The 26,889-nt window shown below is 44.0% G+C and overlaps 1 protein-coding gene across 3 annotated transcripts in view; it reads left to right on the top strand.

Moving 5' to 3' along the window:
- NKAIN2 (sodium/potassium transporting ATPase interacting 2) overlaps nucleotides 1-26,889 on the top strand; it is a 1,500,295-nt gene that overhangs the window by 1,460,248 nt on the left and 13,158 nt on the right. Inside the window, exon 7 of one of the 3 annotated variants that reach the window (XM_077486954.1) lies at nucleotides 15,031-15,073. The exons of 1 other annotated variant lie outside the window; for it this stretch is intronic. In XM_077486954.1, the coding sequence (XP_077343080.1) occupies nucleotides 15,031-15,049 (19 nt within the window). In that variant the 3' untranslated portion in view covers nucleotides 15,050-15,073. Of the gene's footprint in view, nucleotides 1-13,346; nucleotides 13,398-15,030; nucleotides 15,074-26,889 lie in introns of those variants that run through there. One more of the 3 variants, XM_077486955.1, reaches the window with a different exon arrangement.

Genomic DNA, 26,889 nt, shown 5'->3' with positions numbered 1-26,889 from the left:
ACAGTATCGCACGACTGTACAATTGTCAGTTAAAATAGCGCAGTGCAGTATCACAAAAAATGGCCTGGTTATGAAGGTGGGTAAACCTTCCAGGGCTGAAGTGGTTAATAAATGTCATCAAGGACCTCCTGTGGTTTTAGTACTACAAGTGCACATGATACCATTGATAATGTGCTTAATAAATTCCCCATTCTATATTCTCAAGCACCTTTTAAAGACTTGCTTGCAGTTATTTAAGCAAACTTCCGTACTCAACTTTCTGGTTGCTGGTGATTGCATTGTTACTGAATGCTGCTTATAATAGCAAAGCACACAGAAGCCAACTAACATGGTTGAAGAGGAAAGAGGAAAACATAAGTGCGTTAAATGACAACCCCCTGATATCATTAATCTCCATATAACTAGGCTAATAATATTTTTAAAAAAATCATATCTTTATTACAAATTGTTAAAAGCAGATAAATCACATCACAGGAGCAACATATAGCCCAAATTGTTTAAAAACCACATGCAGATGATAGTCGGACAGTATAAATCGCCTACGCATTCCACGGTCAGAGCCGCATCTTCAGGGCTTTTAATCTCTTAACATCTGACTGAATATCTACTAGTAATGTAGCACCTGATGTTTAGGCAGGGCTGCTATTAAATTTAGTTGCCAGGCGATAGTTGCCTTGGCCAATTGTTAGGAGATAAATTGATTTCCCCTAATTCTGGAATTGCTGACTTCTTTCTTCTGTCACTAGGTGGCTGGGTATCTGGTGACATTAAATAAGACAAGGGCATAGCAAGGACAGATTATGAATGAATGGGGTGTCATAGCCAATGGGCAGGGATTTTCTTGCATCCCTTGGCCCGCTGGGAGAGCCTATTTATTTGGGTGGAGTCAGGTGATCAGAGTCCTGTGCCATCCGGATGGCTGCCTGGGTGAACGCGTGTTATGTTGCCCTGGGCTGCTAGGTCATAAACCTGAGGCCTATCCTAGGAAAATCTGGCTACTAGGCTGTCTGAGGGCCTATCCAAAAGCAGGAGAGCAGCGGAGGGTTGGGACTGTGGGCTTGTAGTCCAACCAGAAATAACGGTTCTGCCGGCCGGGGAACCAGTTGTGGTCGAAGGTGAAGGGGAAGCTTTTACTACTAAGGGACCATCTACCTTGTGGCCAGAGACCACAGTGAGTGAGCTGAGGCCAGTACCATAGCAGACTTCTCGCCAGCCAAGGACGGTGAAGAAGTGGGAAAACTTCAGCAAGTGCCAAGTCAGGGACCCAGCAAGACAACAGAGGAGATGTTTGTGGAGCATTAGCAAGTTCCAAGCCAGGGACCTAGCATGTCTGCGGGGATGATGCTTGAGGAGTATCTGTAAGTGCCAAACTAGGGACCTAGCAGAGAAGCCGGATGATGCTTGAGGAAGATACTGTGTGCTAACATTGGAAGAGTTTAGGGCAGGGGTGCTCAACCTGTGGCTCTCCAGCTGTTGCAAAACTACAAGTCCCATCATGCCTCTGCCTCTGGGTGTCATGCTTGTGGCTGTCGGAGTCTTGCTATGCCTCATGGGACTTGTAGTTCCGCAACAGCTGGAGAGCCACAGGTTGAGCACCCCTGGTTTAGGGGATCCAGTGGCTATTGGATCTGAAGTCTAGTGAGAGAGACTGGGAGCTCATTAAGTGAAGACCCACAGTGAGTGAGTGTGGGGTAAGGAGAACTGTTTGTGTTGCAAATAGCTGATTATTACCATTAGTAACAGCTACAAGATTGTTGCCATAGGAGACAGCGTCATACCATATATAGAAGTGGTGTCCAGCTAGACGCCTTCAGCTGTATAGCTGTCCACCTATAGAAGTCCCAGAGTCTGCTAATTACCTTTGCATCCAGCTAAGGGTGTCCTGGCCCTAACCTTCTCTCCCACTGTTCTGTTTAAGAGACAATAAATCTCTTTGCATTCAAAAAGTGCCTGGTGCCCACTGTTTTCATCTTGCATTACAGCCACCATGCCTTGCAACCTACTCTACATAGAAGGATGTCAGCTGTCCCTGGCTCTGGAGGTCACCGGTCGACCTAAAGGGGCCCAGGACTTTGCTACAGTAATAAATATATAAAATAAATACAAAATGAAAATAAATCAACATAAGAACACCAATGTACATATCCCTATGAAGAGGAAGAAGAGGGCTTGTCAATTATTTCCCCTCATCCGTAAGGCGTACATTCTGTATCTATCATTATACAAAAACAAGTAGCAATAAACCATATAGGCAAACAATGAGATTTTTGGCATTTTTAGCATGTCCTCAAAAAATGGGGGCATAGTAAAAAAATTACAAATAAATTTGTCTATGAGCTCCCAGTCTCTCTCGCTAGACTTCAGATCCCACTGGTCACTGGATCCCCTGAGCTCTTCCAATGTTAGCACACAGTATCTTCCTCAAGCGTCACCCCAGCTTCAATCCTGGGTCCCTAGTTTGGCACTTACAGATACTCCTCAAGCGTCACAGCCACAGACATGCTAGGTCCCTAGCTTTCAAGTCTCCAAAATAGGGGCATAGCCGATAAAACCATTCAGACCTGACGGATAGTTTGCCTTAAGGACAAAAATCTACCTTGATTCTGTACATCAGTGGTAGGCAACCTGGGGCCCTCCAGCTGTTGTGGAACTACATTTCCCATGAGGCATTGCAAGGCTGGAAGTTACTCTCAGAGGCATGATGGAACTTGTAGTTCCGCAACAGCTGGAGGGCACCAGATTGCCTACCCCTGCTGTACATGGAATACAATTATTGAAATCACCCCCCCTCCCCTTGTGTGTTGGGGAGTATACAATCTAGGGCCATACATTTTAAGGAGTCTAAATTGAATCTGTGCTTGTCACCAAGATGTCTAGCAATGGGGCTCTCTGGATCACTGTCTTCAATGTCCACCACATGCTCTTTCACTCTCTGCCAAAACATTCTCCTAGTCTTGCCTACATAAAAGTAATTGCACCCACATGTATATAGGTATACAATACCCTTTGTCTCACAGTTCACAAAATGTTTGGGATAGACAGTAACAGATCATATTTGAAAAGGGTCCCTAGTAGTACGGATATATTGGCAAAAGCCACAGTGGCATGCTTAAAGGTGCCCCTGGGCCATGTCAAATGGATATGTCTATTGATATGCTTTTTTTGATTTATTTTTATATGTTTATTACTAGTACGTATTCAGTCAGATGTTATAAGATTAAAATCCCTGAAGAAGCAGCTCTGGCCACACAACGCTAAGACGATTTCTACTGTCTGGCTATCATCTGCATGTGGTTTTTATATACTTTGGGCTATATGTTGCCCCTATGATGTTATTTATTTGCTTTTAACAATTTTTAATAAAGACATCTTTCCTTATATTATTAGCCTATTGTTCTATGGAGATTAGTGATATCAGGGAGTCATCATTTAACGACCTTAAGTTGTCCTCTTTCTGTTTCAATTCCGCTTTTGTGTTGATGACCCCCTGATATATATCTGGTTTAGCTCCCCTAATCTGCCACACATCAGATCACATCATCTGCCATCACACACAGATTTATTATCCTTGAAAAGAGCATCTGATTTTGACTTGGAACATTGTTGCCTTGTGTCCTAGCTGGGGGAAAACCATTTCTGGGAGAAATAAAACAATACATTTTCATATACATCTTTACAAATATATGAAACAAAAAATAAATATAAAAATATAAATGAAAGACAAAACTGTACTTTAAAAAAAGCCAGTTAAAAAGCCACAATGTATAGGGAAATTAGTATGTTCACTTTGCTCCATCACCAATTAATTCTCTGCAAGAAACACAGAGATATCACCAGTAGTTCTGGTACAGGGCAATATGCAATTCACACCCCTTTCTCCTACACGACAGCACTGGTGCTGGGCTATTAGCTGTTTCAGGCGCTGGTGGCGTCCCATGTGGGTGAGGAGAGGAACCGTGTCTCTGGATAAGCTCCAGCTGCGGTTAATTTGGCTTTTGTCTGAATTACCAGCAAACTGTCAAAGAATGGAAAGGATGGTAAAAGCTGGCCATATACTAATAGATTATTTTTTCTTTCAGCCTGCAGGCTGAAGGAAAGAAATCTAAGGCGGGCCATAGATGGAGCAATTTTTTTTCCTGCAACCACTGGTTTCAGGGGAAAAAAAAATAAAAAAATCGCTTGATTCCCCCATCCACACATTCTACATCCCACAGGCCGCGTACACACGCGCGGACTGTTCGCCCAACTTTGTCCGTCCAACAGTTTCGGCAAACAGTCCGCTCAAAATTAGCATGGACGGACATGCCCACACACGACGAACGAACAGTTTGCTGAAACCGTGCGCGATGACGTGAACGGCACGTACGACGGGACAAAAAATACGACGTCCTATACACTGCATTATAGCTTTCGGCGTGAAAATCCTTTCTGAGCATGCGCGCAACTTTGTTTGACGAACAAGCCTACACACGGGCGGACTGTTCGCTCAAACAAGGTTTCAGCGGACAGTTTTTCGGAATTTCCGAAAAACCTTGTCCGTCCAACTGTCCGCTGAAACTGTCCGCTGAAAGCCCACACACGAGCGGACTGTCCGCCCAAACACTGTTCAGCGGACAAAGTTGGGCGAACAGTCCGCGCGTGTGTACGCGGCCTCAGAGACATTGTGTTCTCCTGGTGGGGGGTCCCTAGCAATAATTGCAAGTTATATCTGACAGAATCAATTGAAAGACTTGGGTACATTCAAGTTGCCCATACATAGTTCCTGCTTAACCAGCTGATATTTGAACCGTCTATGGTCGGTTTAACAGATTCCTTCCTCCACACAAATAGATACCCCTGCTGTGCTATTGTATTCTGACAGCTGCTAATGTCAGTTTTCAAGAATACCCAAAGAGTGCTTGCAGCCAAGTGGTTGCAGGCGCTGTTTGGCCAACAATATTTTTTCCAGCTCCTTACTTAATTAATCAATTGACTTTTGTTGAGTTAGCAGGGCCACCCACTGTTTCTCTGAATTGTTCCATATTCTAACAGCGTATGGCCAGCTTTAAGCCCCACACACAATCAGAATATTGTAGCAAAATTACTGCTTTTGAAGCAAAAGTTTGATAATTTGATCATCAGTTCACAGCTTTCATCTTTCCAAAGAGACAAACACAAAAAATGTTCTTGTACGATACCAGATAGTACGATTTTCATTTAGTCAGTACAGTTTTCACCTGAAAATACAATACAAATGCATTACATCACTTTTGGATTTTCATTCTGTCGTAAGAGAATTTTCATATTTTAGTAACCTATTCATTTTTGAAATGGACACTCATTCATCAGATAATCTCATAGTGTGTACTGGGCTTAAGGGTTAGTTGCTTTGGTGGCTGACGTTAAAGTTAATCTGTTGCTTTGCACTGCATGGGCAAACACAGGGTCACTTTAACACAAATCTGGGTCCAGATATTAAAAACTAAGCAGTTGCTAAAAAAAAAAAAAAAATGGATATATTATTTATCTAACGAATGTTCCATTTTATGTGAAAGCAAAAGTAAAAAAAAAAATAAGAAAAAAAGTCATTACACTTCTTTTATGTCAATGACTGCCACAGGTTCATTTTTTTAAAGGAACTCAGGAAATATAAAAACACCTATTAGATCTCTTGTGAAGCCCTTACAGGTGCCATAATACTTTTTCAGTTGGATAGTTAACTGAAATCTCTTCGTTGCTAAGCTACAACATGACAACTGCCACATAGGCTTGAAGCACAATTGCTGTCTTCATTTAGTTATGCTTATTTCAAGCAACAGTGAGGGAAAGAGTTACTAGAGTGGTTTATGTGCAAACTAATATGTTATATATATATACACACACACACACACACACACACACAGTATCTCACTAAAGTGAGTTCCCCCCTCACATTTTTGTAAATATTTAACTATATCTTTCCATGTGACAACACTGAAGAAATTACACTTTGCTACAATGTAAAGAAGTGAGTGTACAGATTGCATAACAGTGTAAATTTGCTGTCCCCGCAAAATAACGCAACACACAGCCATTCATTTCTAAACCGCTAACAAAAATGAGTACACCCCTAAGTGAAAATGTCCAAATTGGGCCCAATTAGATATTTTCCCTCCCCAGCGTCATGTGACTCGTTAGTGTTACAAGGTCTAAGATGTGAATGGGGAGCGGGTGTGTTAAATTTGGTGTTATCGCTTTCACTCTCTTACTGGTCACTGGAAGCTCAACATGGAACCCCATGGCAAATAACTCTCTGAGGATCTGAAAAAAGGAATTGTTGTTCTACATAAAGATGGCCTAGGCTATAAGAAGATTGCCAAGACCCTGAAACTGAGCTACAGCATGGTGGCCAAGATCATGCAGTGGTTTAACAGGATAGGTTCCACTGAGAACAAGCCTAGCCATGGTCAACCAAAGCAGTTGAGTGCACATGCTCAGCGTCATATCCAGAGGTTGTCTTCGTGAAATAGACGTATGCGTGCTGCCAGCATTGCTGCAAAGGTTGAAGGGGTGGGGGGTCAGCCTGTCAGTGCTCAGACTATATGCTGCACACTGCATCAAATTGGTCTGCATGGCTGTCGTCCTAAAAGGAAACCTCTTCTAAAGATGATGGACAAGAAAGTCCCCAAACAGTTTGCTGAAGACAAGCAGACTAAGGACATAGCTTACTGGAACCATGTCCTGTGGTTTGATGAGACCAAGATAAACTTATTCGGTTCTGATGGTGTCAAGCGTGTGTGGTGTCAACCAGAGGAGGAGTACAAAGACAAGTGTGTCTTGCCTACAGTCAAGCATGGTGGTGAGAGTGTCATGGTCTGGGGCTGCATGAGTGCTTCCGGCATTTGGGAGCTACAGTTCATTGAGGGAACCATGAATGCCAACATGTACTGTGACATACTGAAGAAGAGCATGAACCTCTCCCTTCGGAGACTGGGCCTGCAGGGCAGTATTCCAACATACCGACCCCAAACACACCTCCAAGACGACCACTTACTAAAGAAGCTGAGGGTAAAGATGATGGACTGGCCAAGCATATCTCCAGACCTAAACCCTATTGAGCATCTGTGGGGCATCCTCAAAAAGAAGGTGGAGGAGAGCAAGGTCTCCAACATCCACCAGCTCTTTGATGTCATCATGGAGGAGTGGAAGAGGACTCCAGTGGCAACCTGTGAAGCTCTGGTGAACTCCATGCCCAAGAGGGTTAAGACAGTGCTGGAAAATATTGGTGGTCACACATGATATTGACACTTTCAGCCCAATTTGGACATTTTCACTTAGGGGTGTACTCACTTTTGTTGCCAGTGGTTTAGGCATTAACCACTTCAATACTGGGCGCTTTCACCCCCTTCCTTCCCAAACCAATTTTCAGCTTTCAGCGCTGTCACACTTTGAATGACAATTGCGCAGTCATGTAACACTGTACCTAGATTACATTTTTATAATTTTTTTCACACAAATAGAGATTTTATTTTGCTGGTATTTAACCACTTCAATACCAGGCACTTAAACACCTTCCTGCCCAGACCAATTTTGAGCTTTCAGCGCTGTCACACTTTTAATGACAATTGCGCGGTCTTGCTACGCTGTACCCAAATGAAATTTTTATAATTTTTTTCCACAAATAGAGCTTTCTTTTGGTGGTATTTGATCACCTCTATGGTTTTTATTTTTTGCTAAACAAATAAAAAAATACCAAAAATTTTGAAAAAAAAATGTTATTTGTTGTTTCAGTTTCAAAACTTTATAAAAAAATAAGTAAGTTTTCTCCTTCACTGATGGGCACTGATGGGACTACACTGATGGGCACTGATAAGGCGGCACTGATGGGCACCAATGAGGTGGCACCAATGAAGTGGCATTGATGGACACTTTTATGTGGCACTGATGGGCATTGATAGGCGGCACTGATGGGTGACACGGATGGGCACTGATAGGTGGCACAAATTGGCACTGATAGCTGGCACAGATTGGCATGGATGGGCGGCATGGATGGGTATGGATATGTGGTACAGATGGGCACGGATAGGCGTCACGGATGGGCACTGATAGGCGGCACGGATGGGCACTGATAGGCAGCATTGTATTACATTATACTGTACTTATGGATGCCAATCAGTGCCAAACAATAATGCATGCCAATCAGTGATGCCCATTGTGGGCACTGATTGGCATCTATTATGGGCACTGACTGGCATCCCTGGTGGTCTAGGGAGGATTACCTTGTGCTGGGCATCCCTGGTGGTCTGGTGGCGTCCCTAGCGGTCCAGTGTGGGCATCCTCGGGGGGCTGCGCTGATAATCGATCAGCACAGACCCCCCCTGTCAGAGGAGCAGCCGATCGGCTCTCCTCTACTCGCTTCTGACAGACGCGAGTGAGGAAAAGCCGATCACCGGCTTTTCCTATTTACATTGTGATCAGCCGTGATTGGACACGGCTGATCACGTGATAAAGAGTCTCCGTCGGAGACTCTTTACCGAGATCGTAGTTGCAGGGTGTCAGACTGACACCCCGCAACAACGATCGCCGTGATGCGAGCCCCCAGGGGCGCGCAGCGGCTCAAAATCCTGATCACGTCATATGACGTCTGGTCAGGATTTTGAAACCACTATGCCGCCGTGTATCTTCTATAGGGCGGGCGGCAAGTGGTTAAAAACTGCTGGGGTTTTCATATTTTATGCTACAAGTAAAAAAAGACCGTACATTTTCCAAAAATGCTTTTCTTTTCATTTCTGTTATAAAATTTTGCAAACAAGTAAATTTTGACCACAAATTATGCCGCTACATGTCTTTGCTAAAAATAACCCAAATCAGTGTTTATTTGGTGTTGGCAGTGATGGGGGACAGACAGATTTTTTTATTGGGTCACTGAAATGTGTATAGGGACAGGGGTATATCAGTGGTGCTTGGTGTACTTTGTGGAGTGATCTGTAAGCCCTTGTACACACAGTCGGACATTCTGACGGAAAATGTCTGATCGGACAGCGTTGTCGGATAATCCGACCGTGTGTGGGCTCCATTGGACTTTTTCCTTCGGAATGTCCAACCAACAAATTTTGAGAGCTGGATATAAAATTTACCGACAACATGATCCGATTGGACTTTGTCCGATCGTTTGTAGAGAATTCCGATTGGACAAAGTGCCACGCATGCTCAGATCAAATTACGAGACCAAAGCTATTGGCTACTAGCCTGAGCGTAGTCATGTCGTAACAAATGAACAAACGAACGTCATCACATTCCAAACGATCAGATTTTCCAACAACTTTGTCCGACGTGTGTATGCAACACCAGTTTCGGACAAAATCCGTCGGAAAAAATCGGACGGATTTTGTGGTTGGAATGTCCGACCGTGTGTACAAGGGCTAACAGCTCTCTGTGTAAAATAATCCTCACGCAGAGAGCTGTCACAGATCTGCAGATTCCCCCTCTTCCACCCCCCGTACTGAGCTGTTACTGAGCTCAGCGGGGAGAGCTGTCAAGAGACACGCGTCTCTGTTTACATTGTGACGGCTGTGATTGGACAAAGCCGTCAGGTGATAAGGAGGGCCAATCAAAACACCCGTATCCCAATCTTTGCTCAACCGGATCCTGTGATCATTCTGATCACAGGATCGAGCCGCAGCACGCCTCGTGGCCATGCTGCGAGCACTCGTTCTGATTGACGATCCTGAACTTCCACTCAGAACGAGGAAAGGACATTTATTTTCATTGGCCGGGTGGGAAGTAGTTAATGGCTGTGTGTTGAGTTATTTTGAGGGGACAACAAATTTACACTGTTATGCGAGCTGTACACTCATTACTTTGCATTGTAGAAAAGTGTAATTTCTTCAGTGTTGTCACATGAAAAGATATAATAAAATATTTACAAAAATGTGAGGACTCACTTTTGTGAGATACTGTGTATATATATATATATATATATATATATATATATATATATATATATATATATATATATATATATATATATATGGATGGATATAAAAAGGCCACACACCCCTGGTAAAATGTCAGGTTTCTGTGATGTAAAAGATGAGACAAAGATAAATAATTTCAGAACTTTTTCCACATTTAATGTGACCTATAAACTGTACAACTCAATTGAAAAACAAACTGAATTTTTTTAGAAGGGGGAAGAACAAATAAAAAACTAAAATAATGTGGTTGCATTAGTGTGCACACCCTCTTATAACTGGGGATGTAGTTGTGTTCAGAATTAAGCAATCGCATTTAAACTCATGGTAAATAGGAGTCAGTACACACCTGTCATTATTTAAAGTAAACGTTAGGTGACCCCAAATAGGGTTCAGCTGTTCTAGTAGATGTTTCCTGACTATTTCTTAGTCGCATCCTATAGCAAAAGCCATGGTCTGTAGAGAGCTTCCAAAGCATCAGAGGGATCTCATTGCTAAAACGTATCAGTCAAGAGAAGGGTACAAAATAATTTCCAAGGCATTAGATTTGCCATGGAACACAGTGAAAACAGTCATCATCAAGTGGAAAAAATATGGCACATCAGTGACATTACCAAAAACTGGATGTCCCTCCAAAATCTACGAAAAGACGAGAAAAAAAATGATCAGGGAGGCTGCCAAGAGGCCTACAACAACATTAAAGGAGCTGCAGGAATATCTGGCAAGTACTGGCTGCGTGGTACATGTTAACTTCATATATCTGGGCTATTGGGTAGAGTGGCAAGACAAAAGCATTTTCTTACCAAGAAAAACATCCAAGTCTGGCTACATTTTGCAAAACACATCTGAAGTCTTCCAAAAGTATGTGGTTATGGTCCGATGAAACCAAGGTTGAACTTCTTGGCCAGAATTCCAAAAGATATGTTTGGCGCAAAAACAACACTTCACATCACCAAAACAACACCATACCCATTGTGAAGCATGGTGCTGGCAGCATCATGCTTTTGGGCTGTTTTTCTTCAGCTGGAACAGGGGCCTTAGTCAAGGTAGAGGGAATTATGAACAGTTCCAAATACCAATCAATATTGGCATAAAACCTTCAGGCTTCTGCTATAAAGCCGAATATGAGGAGAAACGTTATCTTTTAGCATGACAGTGACCCAAAGCATACATCCAAAACAACAAAGGAATGACTTCACCAGAAGAAGATTCAAGATTTGGAATGGCCCAGCCAGAGCCCAGACCTGAATCCCATTGAAAATCTGTGGGGGTGATCTGAAGAGGGCTGTGCACAGGAGATGTTCTCACAATCTGATAGATTTGGAGTGTTTTTGTAAAGAAGAGTGGGTAAATATTGCCAAGTCAAGATGTGCCATGCAGATAGACTCATACCCAAAAAGACTGAGTGCTGTAATAAAATCAAAAGGTGTGTCAACAAAGTATTAGTTTAAGGATGTGCACACTTATGCAACCATATTATTTTAGTTTTTTCATTTTTACTTCCCTTCAGTTAAAATATTTCAGCTTGTTGTTCAACAGAGTTGTACAGTTTAGGTCACAGTAAAAGGTGGAAAAATTTCTGAAATGATTCATCTTTCTTATTTTTTTTACATCGCAGTAACCTGACATTTTATCAGGGGTCTGTAGACTTTTTATATCCACTGAATATATATATATATATATATATATATATATAATGTAGTCTGTCAATAACATTAACACTATAGTTTTTATTTTTCTGAGTCCACACTATAACATAGATTTATTGTTGTTCCATTATTTTTCCACTTCCACTTGCTGTAATAGGGTGACGACAGTTAATTCTGTAGAGGACTGTAAAGTGTATCTATACTGAAAAACAGAGTAATATTTTGGACAGCAGTGGAAAGGGTAATGTTACACAGGGGGTTATTTACGAAAGGCAAATCCACTTTGCACTGCAAGTGCACTTGGAAGTGCAGTCGCTCTAAATCTCTAAAAGGGGTAGATCTGAAATGAGTGGAAGCTCTGTTGATTTTATCATCCAATCATGTGCAAGCTAAAATGTTGTTTTTTATTTTCCTTGCATGTACCCCCCGGATCTACAGTGACTTTACTTCCAAGTGCACTTGTAGTGCAAAGTGGATTTTCCTTTAGTAAATAACCCCCATAGACTTTAATGACTAATTAACTAAAGCCTTATGCCGCGTAGACACACGATTGGAATTCCGGACAGAAAAAGGCAGATGAGAGCTTTTCATCGGAAATTTCGACCGTGTGTATGCTCCATCGGAATTTAGCTGTCCAAATTTCCGCCAGTCAAAAATTGATAGCATGTTCTCAATTTTCCCGACGGAAAAACTTTCTATCGGTAATTCCGATCGTGTGTATGCAATTCCGACACGCCAAAAATCACGCATGCTCAGATTCAACTACGAGACAGAAGCTATTGGCTACTGGCTATTGAATTTCCTTTTTCTAGTCCCGTTGTACGTGGTGTATGTCACCATGTTATAAACGATCGGAATTTGATGTGACCGTGTGTAGGCAAGACAGCTTGAGCCAAATTCCGTCGGGAAAACCATCAGAGCTTTTTTTGACGAGAATTCCGATCGTGTGTATGCGGCATAACTCCAGCCTAACATTTTTAAGCAGCTAGAGAAATGGTTCTTTTGGTTTTGGTTTAAAGGTTTTCCATAAAAAGCTGACTAGAGGCAATTTTGCACACAATGCATAAATGTGAAGCTAGCCTTAAGAACTAGTAAGCTGCAAAATCTTACAGTTTTACTTTGGGGTTTACATACACTTTAAGTAAAGCACAAACAAATTAATGGCTAGCTTTTGTTTTTTTAAAGGTTTAAAGTGGCTGTAAACCCCATATATAAATATATATACCCAGTTAAGTGACTAGCATTAGATGAAACAAATCCTCCTACATACGTTGTAGCTGTGTATCTGCAGCCATATCTACTGTAGATCATTCTGAAAACTCAAAGAGAAAGGGATTTATTCTTTGATCTAGGACCAGGGGGTGGAGATCTAACGTCTTCAAAGGCAAAAGCTCTGAGCCCTGATTAGAGGGAAGGGACACAAGCCCCCTTCACACAGTACAAAGAACAAGCAAAGCTGCGAATATGAGTCACAGGCTGAGTGCTGCAGCTCTCTCCCCGTCACCTTTTTAACTCTTGGTGTCTGGTAAATTTGTCAGAAGTGACATATGCTGATAACAGAGAAACCAGGCAGGTGGGAGAAATTACACTTAGTGCTTTGGAGAGAGGCATGTACACAGCATAGAAGGATGTGCTTTTTTGATATTTCATGTCTGAGGTTTACAACCACTTTAAACCACATGAATAAAAGCTGAACATTACAAGCACTCCTGTCAGTGTCGAATAGTTTATCCCAATCCATCTAACTGTCACTTTTGCCGGACAGCTTGGCCTGTTAAAGGAAGTGGAAAAATACCAGATCAATTGGCAAGACAGGTAAGAAAACTATGTTAAGGGGGGTTGAGAAAAACAAATATAGCTGTTTTAATGCTGTTGACAGACTGCACTGAATTTGTCATTTTTGATTTTGCTTTTAGATCTACTTTAACCACTACAATACAGGGCACTTTCACCCCCTTCCTTCCCAGCCCAATTTTCAGCTTTCATCGCTCTAGCGCTTTCAGTGACAATTGCGCGGTCATGCTACACTGTACCCAAATGAAATTTTTATCATTTTGTTCGCACAAATAGAGCTTTATTTTGGTGTTATTTATTCACGACTCCGTTTTTTATTTTTTGCGATATAAGCGCAAAAAAAGCGGAAATTTGAAAAAAAAAAACAATATTTTATTTTTTCTATTTGAAAAGAAATCCAATAAAATCAAATTTTGTCATAAATTTAAGCCAAAATGTATTCTGCTACATGTTTTTGGTAAAAAAAATTCCGTTAAGTGTATAATAATTGGTTTGTGTGATCAGGGACATATGTACGCAAATGATCATGTACATATGTGTGCAGGTGATCACGTACATATGTGTGCAGATAATCATTGGGACATGTGATTTTAGTGGGACATATGTGGGGGACATGTTTTTATTATTAGGGACATGTGTTTTTATTATTTGGGGACATGTATGTTTTGGGGACATATGTGGGGACTGTGTTTGTACTGTGTGCTGTGTTGTGTGTTGACACTAGACTGATGATCAGTGAGTAAAAAGCTGTAAAAAACAGCTCATACTCACTGATCATCAGCCGGCTGCAGCGATCTGCTCTCCTCTCCTCAGCGATGACTTCTGTGTGAGGAGAGGAGAGCCGATTGCCTAGCAACTGGCTGTTTGTTTACATCACATGACGGCCGTGATTGGACACGGCCGTCATGTGATCAGGAGGGCCAATCACAGAGCCCTCCTGCCGATCTGAGATGTGCCGTGTCCGGGTGACACGAGCACATTGGGATCGCGCCGCTGCGCGGGCACGCGCGCGCGTGATCCCGCTACTTCTGAAGGACGTTCCTGAATGTCCTATCAGGAGTAGACGGCTCCCACCCGGCCGTATATATGTATTGGCCGGGTGGGAAGTGGTTAAAGCCCAATACCGGGTACCAACCTTTTCACAACGTAGACTTAGCCCCTCATAGACCTTTAAATTGTTATTTAAAGCCTTCCTGTAATGATGCTGCAAAAACTGCACTGCCATCACAGGTTGTGCTTTATGAACAGAAAGGTAGAGAGAAGTGGGTGAAGATGGGACACCGGCACTAGTGTCTGTTAACTCTGGTAGCTGTACTATTCAGGGAGACTAAGTGGAGGATTTTACATAACTTATGAATGATATGAATGGCCATATAGTTGGGCTTTAAGTATTGATTGTTCAGATTTCATATCAATAATAGTTTCCTACATATTAGCAAAGATTTTTAATTACCCACCTAGCTTGTTTGCAACATACTGTATGTATGTAGAAGAGTCAAAGCCAAAAAATGTAAAGGATGCTAGGTAAGGTTTAGTACTACTTTATTTTTTTAATTACTTAGAGAGAGGTTTCATCTACATTACGTATATATGAACTGTTTGTAAAGAAAAACAGTGTATCATTATTAATTACCTTGTGTGTATCTTGTATTCAGGACCCCTCTATATTTTTGAGCTGATAGAGAAGTAGATTCTTAGGTGAGTAATATAAATTACTTTTTTTTTTCTTTTTAGAAAGTACAGTTTTATCATTGATTTATTTTTGTTTTTATATTTTTTTAATGAAATGACTGCTATAGGTGTGCAGCTGCAATAATTACCGTACTTATCAGCGTATAACACGCGCTGGCATATAACATGCACCTCAAGTTTAGGAGGGAAGTTTAAGGAAAAAAACTTACATTTAAATGCCCATCAATGCTGCCTTATCAGTGTCCATCTGCAGCCTTGTCCAGTGTCATTGCAGCCTTGTCAGTGTCATTTGCAGCTTAGTCAGTGTAGCCTTGTCTTCGCAGTCTAAAAATGGTGCCTCTGAGATACAGAGTCTTGTGTATCTCGATGGCTCTCTGGTCCTTTCACAGTCCCAAGAGTAGCTGAGTGTACTCGGCTTGGCTCATAGTCACGCCCAGTCCCTGTGTTATGTCCATCATAGGGCGGGACTGGGCGTGACTGTGAGCGGAGCCGAGTACACTCGGCTATGTATCTCGGCAGCTCACAATCGGCATTAATACGCGCCCACGACTTTCCCCTGATTTTAAGGAGAAAAAAGTGCGTGTTATAAATAACATAAATGAGGTCATTTTGGTCTACACAAACAAGTAAACAGTAAATGGCACATTTTCACCCATTTTCACAAACTGTACTTTTTTTTCCTTAGAATAATCAGTACACATTTACTCCAGCATCCACAGTATAGAAACTCCCATATAATTGGTAGAACTAGATGGATGATCAGCAGTGTCACCAATGGTTTTTGCATATTTACAATGCAAGTTACCATAAATATCATGATTGTTTTTTGCAGGAGGAAGGGGTGGTGCTTGATCGCAAGGGGTAGGATAGGAGTTTAAGATCTTTCACTTACTTTTATTTCCTGGTGCCTCCACAGCAGCATACCTGTGATAAAGCTCCACCTTCAGGACTAGTGAATAGCATAAATTAAAGGGTATTGTCCCTCCCCCAACATTCTCCCTTTTTTCCTCCTACCTCTGGAACTGGTGAAGAGTAGCAGTATGCCCATACCTCTGCAGTCGGCAGCGTCCGCTGAGTTAAGCCTCTCCTGTGCACAGTCCCTGTTCTTGGGCTGCTATTAGCGCTGATAAGACTGGGAACCCCTTCTGTGGATCTTTTAGGGTCTTAGAGTGTTTCCTCATAGGAATTCAGTCTAAAAAACTAATACTGGTGATGACGGCAGGAGGATCAGCCTCTCTTCCTTCTTGGTCAGGCCAGGTTTTCCTCTTTTGCCTCCATGACTGATATTTTTGACCCCTGGTGATTACATTTTACAAGTTACAAGTTATAAAAAAAAAAATTTGGCCCCTTTAAGACATTTATTCCCAGTCCACGCATGCACAGAACAGGCATTTTTATTTGCCTTTTGTTTGCCTTTTCTCATGTATTTTCTAATATCATGTATTTTTCTAGCCTTGTGTCCTTTCTTATCGTGGCCTCTGTTCCCTGTTTTCTCCCTCTCTCCAGTTCGCCTTTCTGGCAGGGGAGAGGGAGAGACTGGCAGAGCTGAACAGCGGATGGGAGGCATTGTATTCCTCCTTGTACATGGCGGCTCAGTGCGCCTGCGCGGCCGCTATGGATGGGGGCGCACACGCATTGGGCGGTGAGGCTTTGTGCCCATCTTGGTATAGGGAAAACAGATTTGATTATGAATTTTTGCCAGTTAGGGAAAGCCCGTTCAATTTACCTGCCCTCCCCTTTTTACTTAAAATTTTGGCTCCAAATTGGGCTCAGGGCTGCTGTGCATATCAAGTGTGTGCCCTGTAGTCCATAGTAATTCAGTTTTACAGGTATGTCTATACTTTATTCGCACTCCTATTGCAGTGACTTTGATTATGTTGTTTTACAAATACACTCTATATTTCTTTTTGTTTTCTTACTTCGCCTTTCTACAGCTGATCCTCCTGCTCATAAATTCACCATGAGCCAATTGTCTCATAGTCAAGGTCCTCTTGTATCCAATAGGTATGTGGACCACCTGTACTTGAGTATTTAAAGAAAAAAAGAGTGCGCCCCTGACAAACAAACTTTGTTTCAGCCCTGTTCCTGCAAAGCGGTCTGGAAAGTCCTCAAGGCGCCATGACAATGACGATAGTCCTGAGCGGAGGTCACTCTCTTCTCACCGTAAATCTTCTAGAAGATCAGGATCTCATAGACATCGTCATTCGCCTTCGCCTCCACTGCAGGCATCAAGGAAAAATTGCTGGGCCTGTGGCGCGGTTCCACTCCCTGATAAACTTGTCTGCAGAGACTGTCTCAGGGACTACGCAGCTAACTGGGAATTAGGCTAACAGGCGGCTGACCTACTTAAACATGAGACTCTCTTTCTGAATTGACAGTCATGATTCCCGCTCACCCGGTTTCACAAGCTGCACAAGTATTGGATTTGGACTCCGACATTCCGGGTCCATCAGCTGTTAATACTCCTTTGCCTCCATCAGGAAAAACAGCTAAACAAACTCCTCCGGTAGACTCATCCAAGGATTCCTCAGATGATACTGAACCATCTGGTTTTAATTCCTCCCTGTTTCAACCCTGTGTACAAGCGGTAAGGAGCGCCATTGCCCGGGAAGACCCAGAAGAGCCTCCTCAAAAACCTAAATCCCATTCCTCAAGAGAAAGCAAATCTTTTTCCCATTAATGGGGGAGATCAGGGAGATCATAAAGGATGAGTGAAACAAAACTGATAAGAAGTTTTCTCTAGCATGCTTATCCAAGCTGTATCCACTGGCAGATTCAGATACTCAGTCCTTAAGTTCAATGCCTGTAGTGCATCTGGCAAAAAATGTAACACTGCCAGTGGAGGATTCAACATATTTCAAGGATCCCCTAAATAGATGTATTGACCTAGACCTCAAAAGGAGCTATCTAGCGGAAGGGCTGCTTGCAGACCAGCCATTGCCCTGAGATCTGTTTCCAATGCCATCAGGTCTTGGACGGAAAATCTTAATACAGCCCTGCACCTAGACGTTCCTAAAGAGGACATAATCAAAGCTCTGGAGGAGCTTAAGTTTGCGGTGGATTTCATAGGAGAAGCTGCGATTGACACAATCCGTTGTTCAGCCAATTCAATGCTGCACTCGGTTATGGCAAAGCGGGCCTCGTGGCTAAAACCTTGGACAGCCGATTTAGCATCAAAGCAGGATTGGTGCAAGATTCCCTTCGATGGAAAATCTTTGTTTGGCGAGAAATTAGACAAAGCAATCTCCGGAGTAACAGGGGGCAAATCTGGCTTACTTCCTCAGGACAGGAAGGTCGGGAGAACAAAGGCCTATTTATCCTGATTCCGGTAATCAAATTCTAGACTTCAGGCAGTCTCGCCCCTTTAGGGACAACAAGAAATCATGCAGAGGAACCCAGACTTCTTTTTTGGAAGCTAGAAAAAACAAGTCCCACACTGCTCCCCAGGAGGGGACAACGTCTTTTTGACGTGAAAGGGGCGGAGATGCCCCCAGTGGGAGCCTGGTTAAAAAAACATTTTCCCCATCTGGGCCTCCAAGTGTCAAGACCTATGGGTCCTATCAATGATCCGGTACGGTCACTTCTGGACTTTCTCTCAGCAGCCTCCTCACACGTCCTTCAAAGATACAGTTACCAGCCTCCCCACAGAAAGCACTGGCCTTAAAACAATTTTTGGAGTCCCTGCAGCGTCAACGGGCAGCAATACCTGTCCCCCCATCAGAGCGATTTACAGGTTTTTATTCCACCCTTATCCTGGTGCAGAAAAAACAGGTGAATGGAAACCTGTAATAGATCTGAAAAATCAAAATCAATACATCCATCTCGAAAGATTAGAGATGGAGTTACTCCAAACGATTATCCAAACCATACAACCAGGAGATTGGTTAATATCGATAGACCTGCAGGATGCTTACCTCCAGGTCCCTATTCTACCATCCTTACAAAAATACTTAAGGTTCGAAGTGGGTCATGTCCACCTGCAACTTCAGGCTCTGCCCTTTGGGCTGTGCACCTTCCCTTGGGTGTTCACAAAAGTGTTGATATCTGTCTTGACCCCTCTGAGAGAGAGGGGATTAAGAATTTATCACTACCTGGACAATATCCTCTTGTTGTCAAACAACCCAAGCCAGCTTATAGTCCACAGAGAGATACTTCTTCAATCGTTGTCGGAGTTCGGGTGGCTGGTGAACCATCGGAAGAGCCAATTAGTTCAAACACAACAGATGGTTTATCTAGGAGCAATGTTCCATATGCACCTAGGCACAGTCTCTTTACCCCAAATTAAGATGGAGGGCATTACTCAGAAGGTATCCAAGATCATACAGAGGTCCCATCTATCAGCCTCACAGTGTCTGAGCCTTATTGGCATGATGTCCTAATGCATACCCCTAGTTCCATGGTCTCACTGGCATCTAAGACACTTCCAGATGGGATTCTTAATACAATGGAGACGGCAACATCTTTCTCAATCCGTTTAACAACGCTAATGAGCAGGAGTATACACTGGTGGACGAATCCAGAGAATCTCTCCCGGTTCCATCGTTTTGGTTCCCACTCATGGACCACAATTACGTCAGATGCTAGTGGCCAGTGGTGGGGTGCCCAATACAGAGAATTCCAAATTCAGGGAAGATGGTCCTTTCCCACCAGAGGGATAGTGTCCAACGTCCTAGAAATGAGGGCAGCATTTCTAGCTTTAACCTCTTTTGCATCTCAGGTCAAGGGACAGAGAATACTTCTGCATTTGGACAATAAGGCGGCAGTCTAGTACCTTCAGAAACAAGGGGGCACCCACAGCAAGACATTTCTTAGGGAAGTGGAACCTGTAATGCTCTGGGCAAAATTTCTCCTCAGACTCCGGAACGAACCAGTCCAAGTGCTAGCAGTGCTACCCTATTGGCCGTAGAGACCTTGGTTTCCTCTAGCCTTGCACCAAAGTGTGGATCCTCGGATCAGAATTCCTCCCTTCCCACACTTGTTGACCCAGGGCAGGCTGGCCCATCCAGACCCACAGAAGCTGGATCTTCATGTATGGAAGTTGAAAGGAGGAGGTTTGAATCATTAGGCTATTCCCAAGAGGTCATATCCAACCTGTTGAAAGCCAGAAAACCTACAACCAAAACAATATATGCAAGGATTTGGGACAAGTTCTTATCTTATGCCACAGGAAAGAGATTTTATCCTATCTCCCCTTCCACTGATGATGATCTGAGTTTTCTGCAAACTGGTCTTGATTTGGGGCTCAGCCAGAGTTGCCTCAGGGTAAAAGTGTCCGCAATTTCTGTAGCAACCAACACCAGGTGGGCAGAACACCCTCTAGTGGTTACGTTCCTCAGGGAAGTATTGAAGATGCGTCCTCCATCCAGACGTTCCTTCCCAAAGTGGGATCTTCCTCTAATATTGGAAGTCCTATCCACTCATCCATTTGTGGTGATTCAAGAAGTCTAAATTTGGAACTTAACTTTAAAAACAACTTTTCTGTTGGTTATTACATTCCAGCAAGAGAATTTCAGAACGCCACTCTCTGGGCATCGGGGATAAACTTATATCCTTTTTCCCAGATAGGGTAGAACTTCCCCCTCTCAGAGGGTTTATGCCTAAGGTCACCTCAACGGCAAATCTGTCAGAACCATGGGTGTTACCAGTTTTCATGGACTCAGAATCAAACTCCTGTCACGAGTTAGACATATCCAAAGTCCTCAGGCCCTACTTGGAAGCCACAGCAAGTTTCAGGAATTCTGAAAGATTACTCATCCCACGGGGTTAAGAATAAAGGAAAGGAAGCGTTTTCCAGAATCTTGGCATCCTGGGTTGTCAAACTAATTCAGAAAGCATACAGGGTGAAGAATTTGGAACCTCCGGCTCAGGTGAATGCTCATTCAACAAGAGTGGTATCAGCTTCTTAGGCAGCGAGGGCAAATGTTTCTTTGGAAACAGTATGCAGGGCCACCACTTGGTCTTCTCGACACACGTTCCTTAAGCATTATGTTGATCCCGGAGATCTTACGACAGCAGAGTTCGGGAGAAGAGCACTTTGTGCTGCTATGTCTGTATCTGATTAAAATTTTTCGTTAAAGCATTAAACACACCCGTGTCAGCTAGTTATTTATCACAGGTATGCTGCCATGGAGGCACCAGGAAAAAGGAAAATTGTATCATACTTACTGTAATTTTCCTTTCCTGGTGCCAATCCATGGCAGCATAAACTCCCACCCTATTCTATATTACGAAGAATGTTGAGAGAGAGACAATGCCCTTTAATTTATGCTATTTACTAGTCTTGAAGGCGGAGTAGAGGCGGAGCTCTATCACAGGTATGCTGCCATGGATTGGCACCAAGAAAGGAAAATTATGTTAAGTATGATACAATTTTCAGTTTTAATGTTAGAACCTCCTGCTTCATCCCCACCATCATGAAAATAAGATTGTTTGTTTCAGATGCAGTACTAGCTCTCTGGTATGTTTTGGAATTTGAGGTCCAGCCATAAACACACCTTCTTTCTGCCTAGCAGCTATGAGGAATTACAGAACATAATTCCAGTGTTTCAATTTGTGTCAACACAATCGCTTTTTGCATCCATTAAAATAATTTTTGCTTCCCATATAACTGTTGTTTTTCTACAACAGAAACACAGATATAAAGTTCTTATAAATAAGATATTTAAGGGTCTATGTATGAAAAATGTGTTGTGTGAATGCCTCGCCATTTGCACAAACATCACAAATAGTTCCCATAATGTGTCTAATATGTGTATTTCCAATGGTTGTCAGCTCCATCTAGTGGGCATAATGCATTTTTTTAAATGCCACAATCAGCAAAAAAACACCTTATGACCATTAGATGCAGCTGTCAATCATAGTGAATACACTCATTAGACACATCATGGAGATATTTGTGACAGCCGTGTGAAAGCTGAAGCATTCACAAAGTAAATGTGATAAGCAAAACACTTAGGCCCTATTTCACACAGGTGTACTATAGCGTACACCAATGCAAGGGCTATGTTTCCCAGTATGGGAATGCACAAGTGTTCTGTGCATTCCAGTCATTTTAATTGGGCTGCAGCAGCAGCAGTGGACACAGCCACTGCTCCCAACTTAACAGCCGTGTGAGTGTGGATGCACGGCCCTGTATGCACACTGTCCACACTAAGACCCCTTTCACACTGGAGGCGTTGTTCAGGCGATTTAGCACTAAAAACAGCATCTGTAAAGCACCTTAAAATAGCTTTCAGACTGAGGCGCTGCACTGGCAGGGCATCACAAAAAGTCCTGAAAGCAGCTTCTTTGCAGCGCTGTAGGAGCAGTGAATACACCGCTCCTAAAGCGCCCCTGCCCATTGAAATCAATGGGCAGCTCCACCGTACCACCGGCAAAGCGGTACTGCAGCTACGTTTTGCAGGTGGTTTTAACCCTTTTTCGGCCACTAGCGTGGGTTAAAAGCATTGACGCCCAGGCGCTGGCAGTGTGAAAGTGCCCTCAGAGCCATGCACACTTATATACCAACAAAAATAAAAATAGCTTGGCTCGACACACTTAAAGCGGGAGTCCACCGGGACTCCGCGTTTTTTTTTTTTTTTTAAAGCCAGCAGCTACAAATACTGCAGCTGCTGACTTTTAAAATAGTGACACTTACCTGTCCAGCACGCCCGCGATGTCGGCACCCGAAGCCGATCGCTAGGTCGTCTGTCGGGTCCTGCCGCCGCCATCTTGGGTATGGGAATCAGGAAATGGAGCCTTTCGGCTTCATTTCCCGGTTCCCTACTGCGCATGCGCGAATTGCGCTGCGCAATAAGGACGCTCCCCGCTGCCTCTGGGAGCTGTGTGTTTCCCAGCAGGCAGCGGGGCACTTGCGGGAAGGGGCAGGCACTTGCGGAAAGGGGCGTAAGTTACGCCCCTTTCCGCAGAGAGCTGTCCCGGAAGTGGGTGCATTTACCTGGATTATCCAGGTAACTGCACCCCCCTCCCCCCTGAAAGGTGCCGATTGTGGCACCGGAGGGGGGGAGGGTTCCGATGAGCGTAAGGTCCACTTTAGGGTGGACCTCCGCTTTAAAGAACACTGAGGTTTATTTACTAAAGCTGGAGAGTGCAAAATCAGGCTTACTTCTGCACAGAAACCAATCTGCTTCTAACCTTGGCTTGTTCAATTAACCACTTAAGGACCAGAAGGATTTGCCCCCTTAATGACCAAGCCATTTTTTGCGATACGGCACTGCGTCACATGACACTTAACTGACAATTGCATGGCCATGCGACGTTGTACCTAAACAAAATGTCTGTCCTTTTTTTTTCTCACAAATAGAGCTTTCTTTTGGTGGTATTTCATTACCTCTGCGTTTTTTTTTTTTTGTTTTTTTTTTGTTTGTTTTGTGCTATAAACAAAAAAAGAGTGCCAAAAAACATTTTTTAAAAATAACTAATTTCTTCATCAGTTTAGACCAATATGTATTCTACATATTTTTGGTTAAGAAAAATTGCAATAAACGTATATGGATTGGTTTGCGCAAAAGTTATAGCGTCTACAAAATAGGGGATAGATTTATGACATCTTTATTATTTATTTATTCTTATTAGTAATGGCGGCAATCTGTGATTTTTTTTTTAGCAGGACTATGACATTGCGGCGGACAGATCGAACACATTTGACACTTTTTTTCAGACCATTGACATTTATACAGCAATCAGGGCTAAAAATAGCCACTGATTACTGTATAAATGTCACTGGCAGGGAAGGGGTTAACACTAGGGAGCGCTCAAGAGGTTAAGTGTGTTCCCTGGGAGGTGTTTCTAACTGGGGGGGGAGTGTACTGACATGAGGAGGAGAGAGATCGCTGTTCCTAATCACTAGGAACAGCAGATCTCTCTACTCCCCTGTCAGAATGGGGGATCTGTTTGTTTACATACACAGACCCTCATTCTTGCTCTCTGTGGCGCGATCGTGGCCTCCAGCCACACACATTGGGTCCAGCATCACGTGTGCCCCCTATCGCTCTTAAAGTGGTTGACATTAGGGATGAGCTTCGTGTTCGAGTCGAACATACGTTCGACTCGAACATTGGCTGTTCATCCGTTCGGCGAAGTCCGAACATTTTGGTCCGTTCGCGCCAAATTCGTGTGGCGCTCACGGCCCACAATGCACTGCGATGGCGCAGTGCATTGCTGGCTCATGATTGGCCAAGCATGCACTGTGACCCCGCATGCTTGGCCAATCGCAGCGCCAGCAGCGAGGAGAGCCATGATTGGCCACAGGCAGGATGCCTGTGGCCAATCATAGCTCAGGCTGTGTAGTGCACGCCCCACACTATACTATATAAGGCCGCCAGCGCGGCGGCCTTGTGTAGTGTGTTGGCGTCTGAAGCAGTGGGTGTTCTTTGTACCTTCAACACAGTACACACCGATCGTTTTCGGCCGATTTTCGATCTTGCTGTTGTGTAGTGGTTATTGTCTGCGTGCCCTGACCGCAGTATACACCGCTATATTCACCTCACCTATATAGCTAGTGATCTATCTTTTATAATAGAGCTTGCAGTCAGTAGTGTTAGGAGATAGTGCGTGCTGTCTGCGTGCTCTGTACCCAGTACATACCGCTATATCCACCTACATAGCTGTTCTCTATTTGAGCCCACTTGCCATCTGCAGGAGTTATTGGAAGTTGTGTGTGCCTCCAGCACAGCACAGTATACATCTGTATATACCCCTTTATCTCTGGTGTTCTATAATAAAGGCATCTGCAGGAGTTAGTGGGTGTTCTGTGTACCTTCAACACAGTACACACCGATCATTTTCGGACGATTTTTGATCTTGCTGTTGTGTAGTGGTTGTTGTCTGCGTGCCCTGACCGCAGTATACACCGCTATATTCACCTCACCTATATAGCTAGTGATCTATCTTTTATAATAGAGCTTGCAGTCAGTAGTGTTAGGAGATAGTGCGTGCTGTCTGCGTGCTCTGTACCCAGTACATACCGCTATATCCACCTACATAGCTTTTCTCTATTTGAGCCCACTTGCCATCTGCAGGAGTTATTGGAAGTTGTGTGTGCCTCCAGCACAGCACAGTATACATCTGTATATACCCCTTTATCTCTGGTGTTCTATAATAAAGGCATCTGCAGGAGTTAGTGGGTGTTGTGTGCCTCTAGCACAATATACACTACCCAACTGCTTTTTTACCCAACTCCCTTCAGGCCATTACCATGTCTGGAAGGCCAGCAAGGAGAGGCAGACAGGCGCGAGCCGATAAAAGAGGGCAAGCAGGCTCTGTGTCTAGAGACAACAGTGCTGGTCGTGGACGCGGTACATTGTCATCAGCACGTGGCCATGGGACACGCTTGTCCTTCTTTTCAGCAGCTGGACATGTTGAACCGCAACATGCCAACGACTTGGTAGAGTGGATGACCAAGCCCTCTTCATCCTCCTCATCCTCTCTCACCCAGTCTCAGGGTACTAGCAAAGCAGCTGCCAACGCATCGTCTTCCCTCCTCTCAATGTCATCATCAGTGACTCCTTCCCTAGACCCACCACGTCCTCCTGAGGAGTCTCCTGAACTCTTTGAGCACAGTGTTGGGTACATGCTCCAGGAGGATGCCCAGTGTTTTGTGGGCTCTGATGATGACACTCAGCTAGAGGAAGGCAGTAGCGTGAGCGCAGAGAGAGGGGATGCTCAAGAAGGACAGCAATCTGGCAGTCATGTTCCACAAGCTGCAGCATACTGCCAGGTTTGCTACAGCAATGAAGAGGGAGGGGATGATGAGGGCACTGACTCCACGTGGGTGCCTGGAAGGAGAGAGGAGGAGGAGGCACATGTCCAATGAGGCAGGATGCCCTCCGGGGGCTAGCTTAGGGGCAGCACACCGACTGAATCACACCGCAGAGCTCCGCCTGTGCAGAGCGCTGCCTCTGCGCGTTATTCTAAAAGTTCTTTGGTGTGGGCCTTTTTTGAGACGAGTGCATCAGATCGCACCGCTGCTATTTGCAACATATGTCTCAAGCGTATCTCGCGTGGCCAAAACATCAGCCGCTTGGGCACCACATGCTTGACCAGACATATGTTGACCTGCCATGCAGCTCGTTGGCAAGCGTACCTCAAAGACCCACACCAAAGAACAAAGCGGACCTCTCCTTGCTCCTCATCAGCTGGCATCTCCAACCCCACTAGACCTTCAGTCCTCTCTGAAACCTGCTCTGAGAGGAATGAAGGTGTAGAATTAGGTGTGTCACAGCCAAGAGCTTCCGGGAACTCTGCTAGCGGTACACCCACGTCCGATTATAGCAGACAAATGTCCCTGCCCCAGCTGCTGGACCGGCGAAAGAAGTTCACTCCCAGCCATCCACATGCCCAGCAGTTGAATGCTAGCTTGGCTAAATTGCTAGCACTTCAACTGCTGCCTTTTCAGTTGGTAGACTCGGCCCCCTTCCGTGAGTTTGTACAATGTGCGGTTCCTCAGTGGCAGGTCCCCAAACGCCACTTTTTCTCACGGAAGGCGATTCCGGCTCTCTACCGGCATGTGGAAGGCAATGTCCTTGCCTCGCTGGACAGGGCGGTCAGCGGTAAGGTGCATATTACCGCTGACTCATGGTCCAGCAGGCATGGACAGGGACGTTACCTGTCTTTCACGGCCCATTTGGTCACTCTTCTGGCAGCTGGGAAGGATGCAGGACAAGGTGCAGTAGTGTTGGAGGTTGTTCCGCCACCACGCCTCCAAAATGCTACTATTGGTTGTGACACACCTCTCTCCTCCACCCCCTCCTCTTCTTCTTCCTCCATGGCCTCTTCCAGTGCTCTGTCCTTAGAACCAGCGGTGCTTCGTAGGCGTTCCAGGG

Source organism: Lithobates pipiens, unplaced genomic scaffold (genome assembly GCF_037356315.1).
Source record: "Lithobates pipiens isolate NorthernLeopardFrog02 unplaced genomic scaffold, aLitPip1_a1.2 Scaffold_18, whole genome shotgun sequence".
Lineage (NCBI taxonomy): Eukaryota > Metazoa > Chordata > Amphibia > Anura > Ranidae > Lithobates > Lithobates pipiens.
Note: the sequence above shows the minus strand (reverse complement) of the source record. Positions and strands in the feature narration are given on the sequence as shown.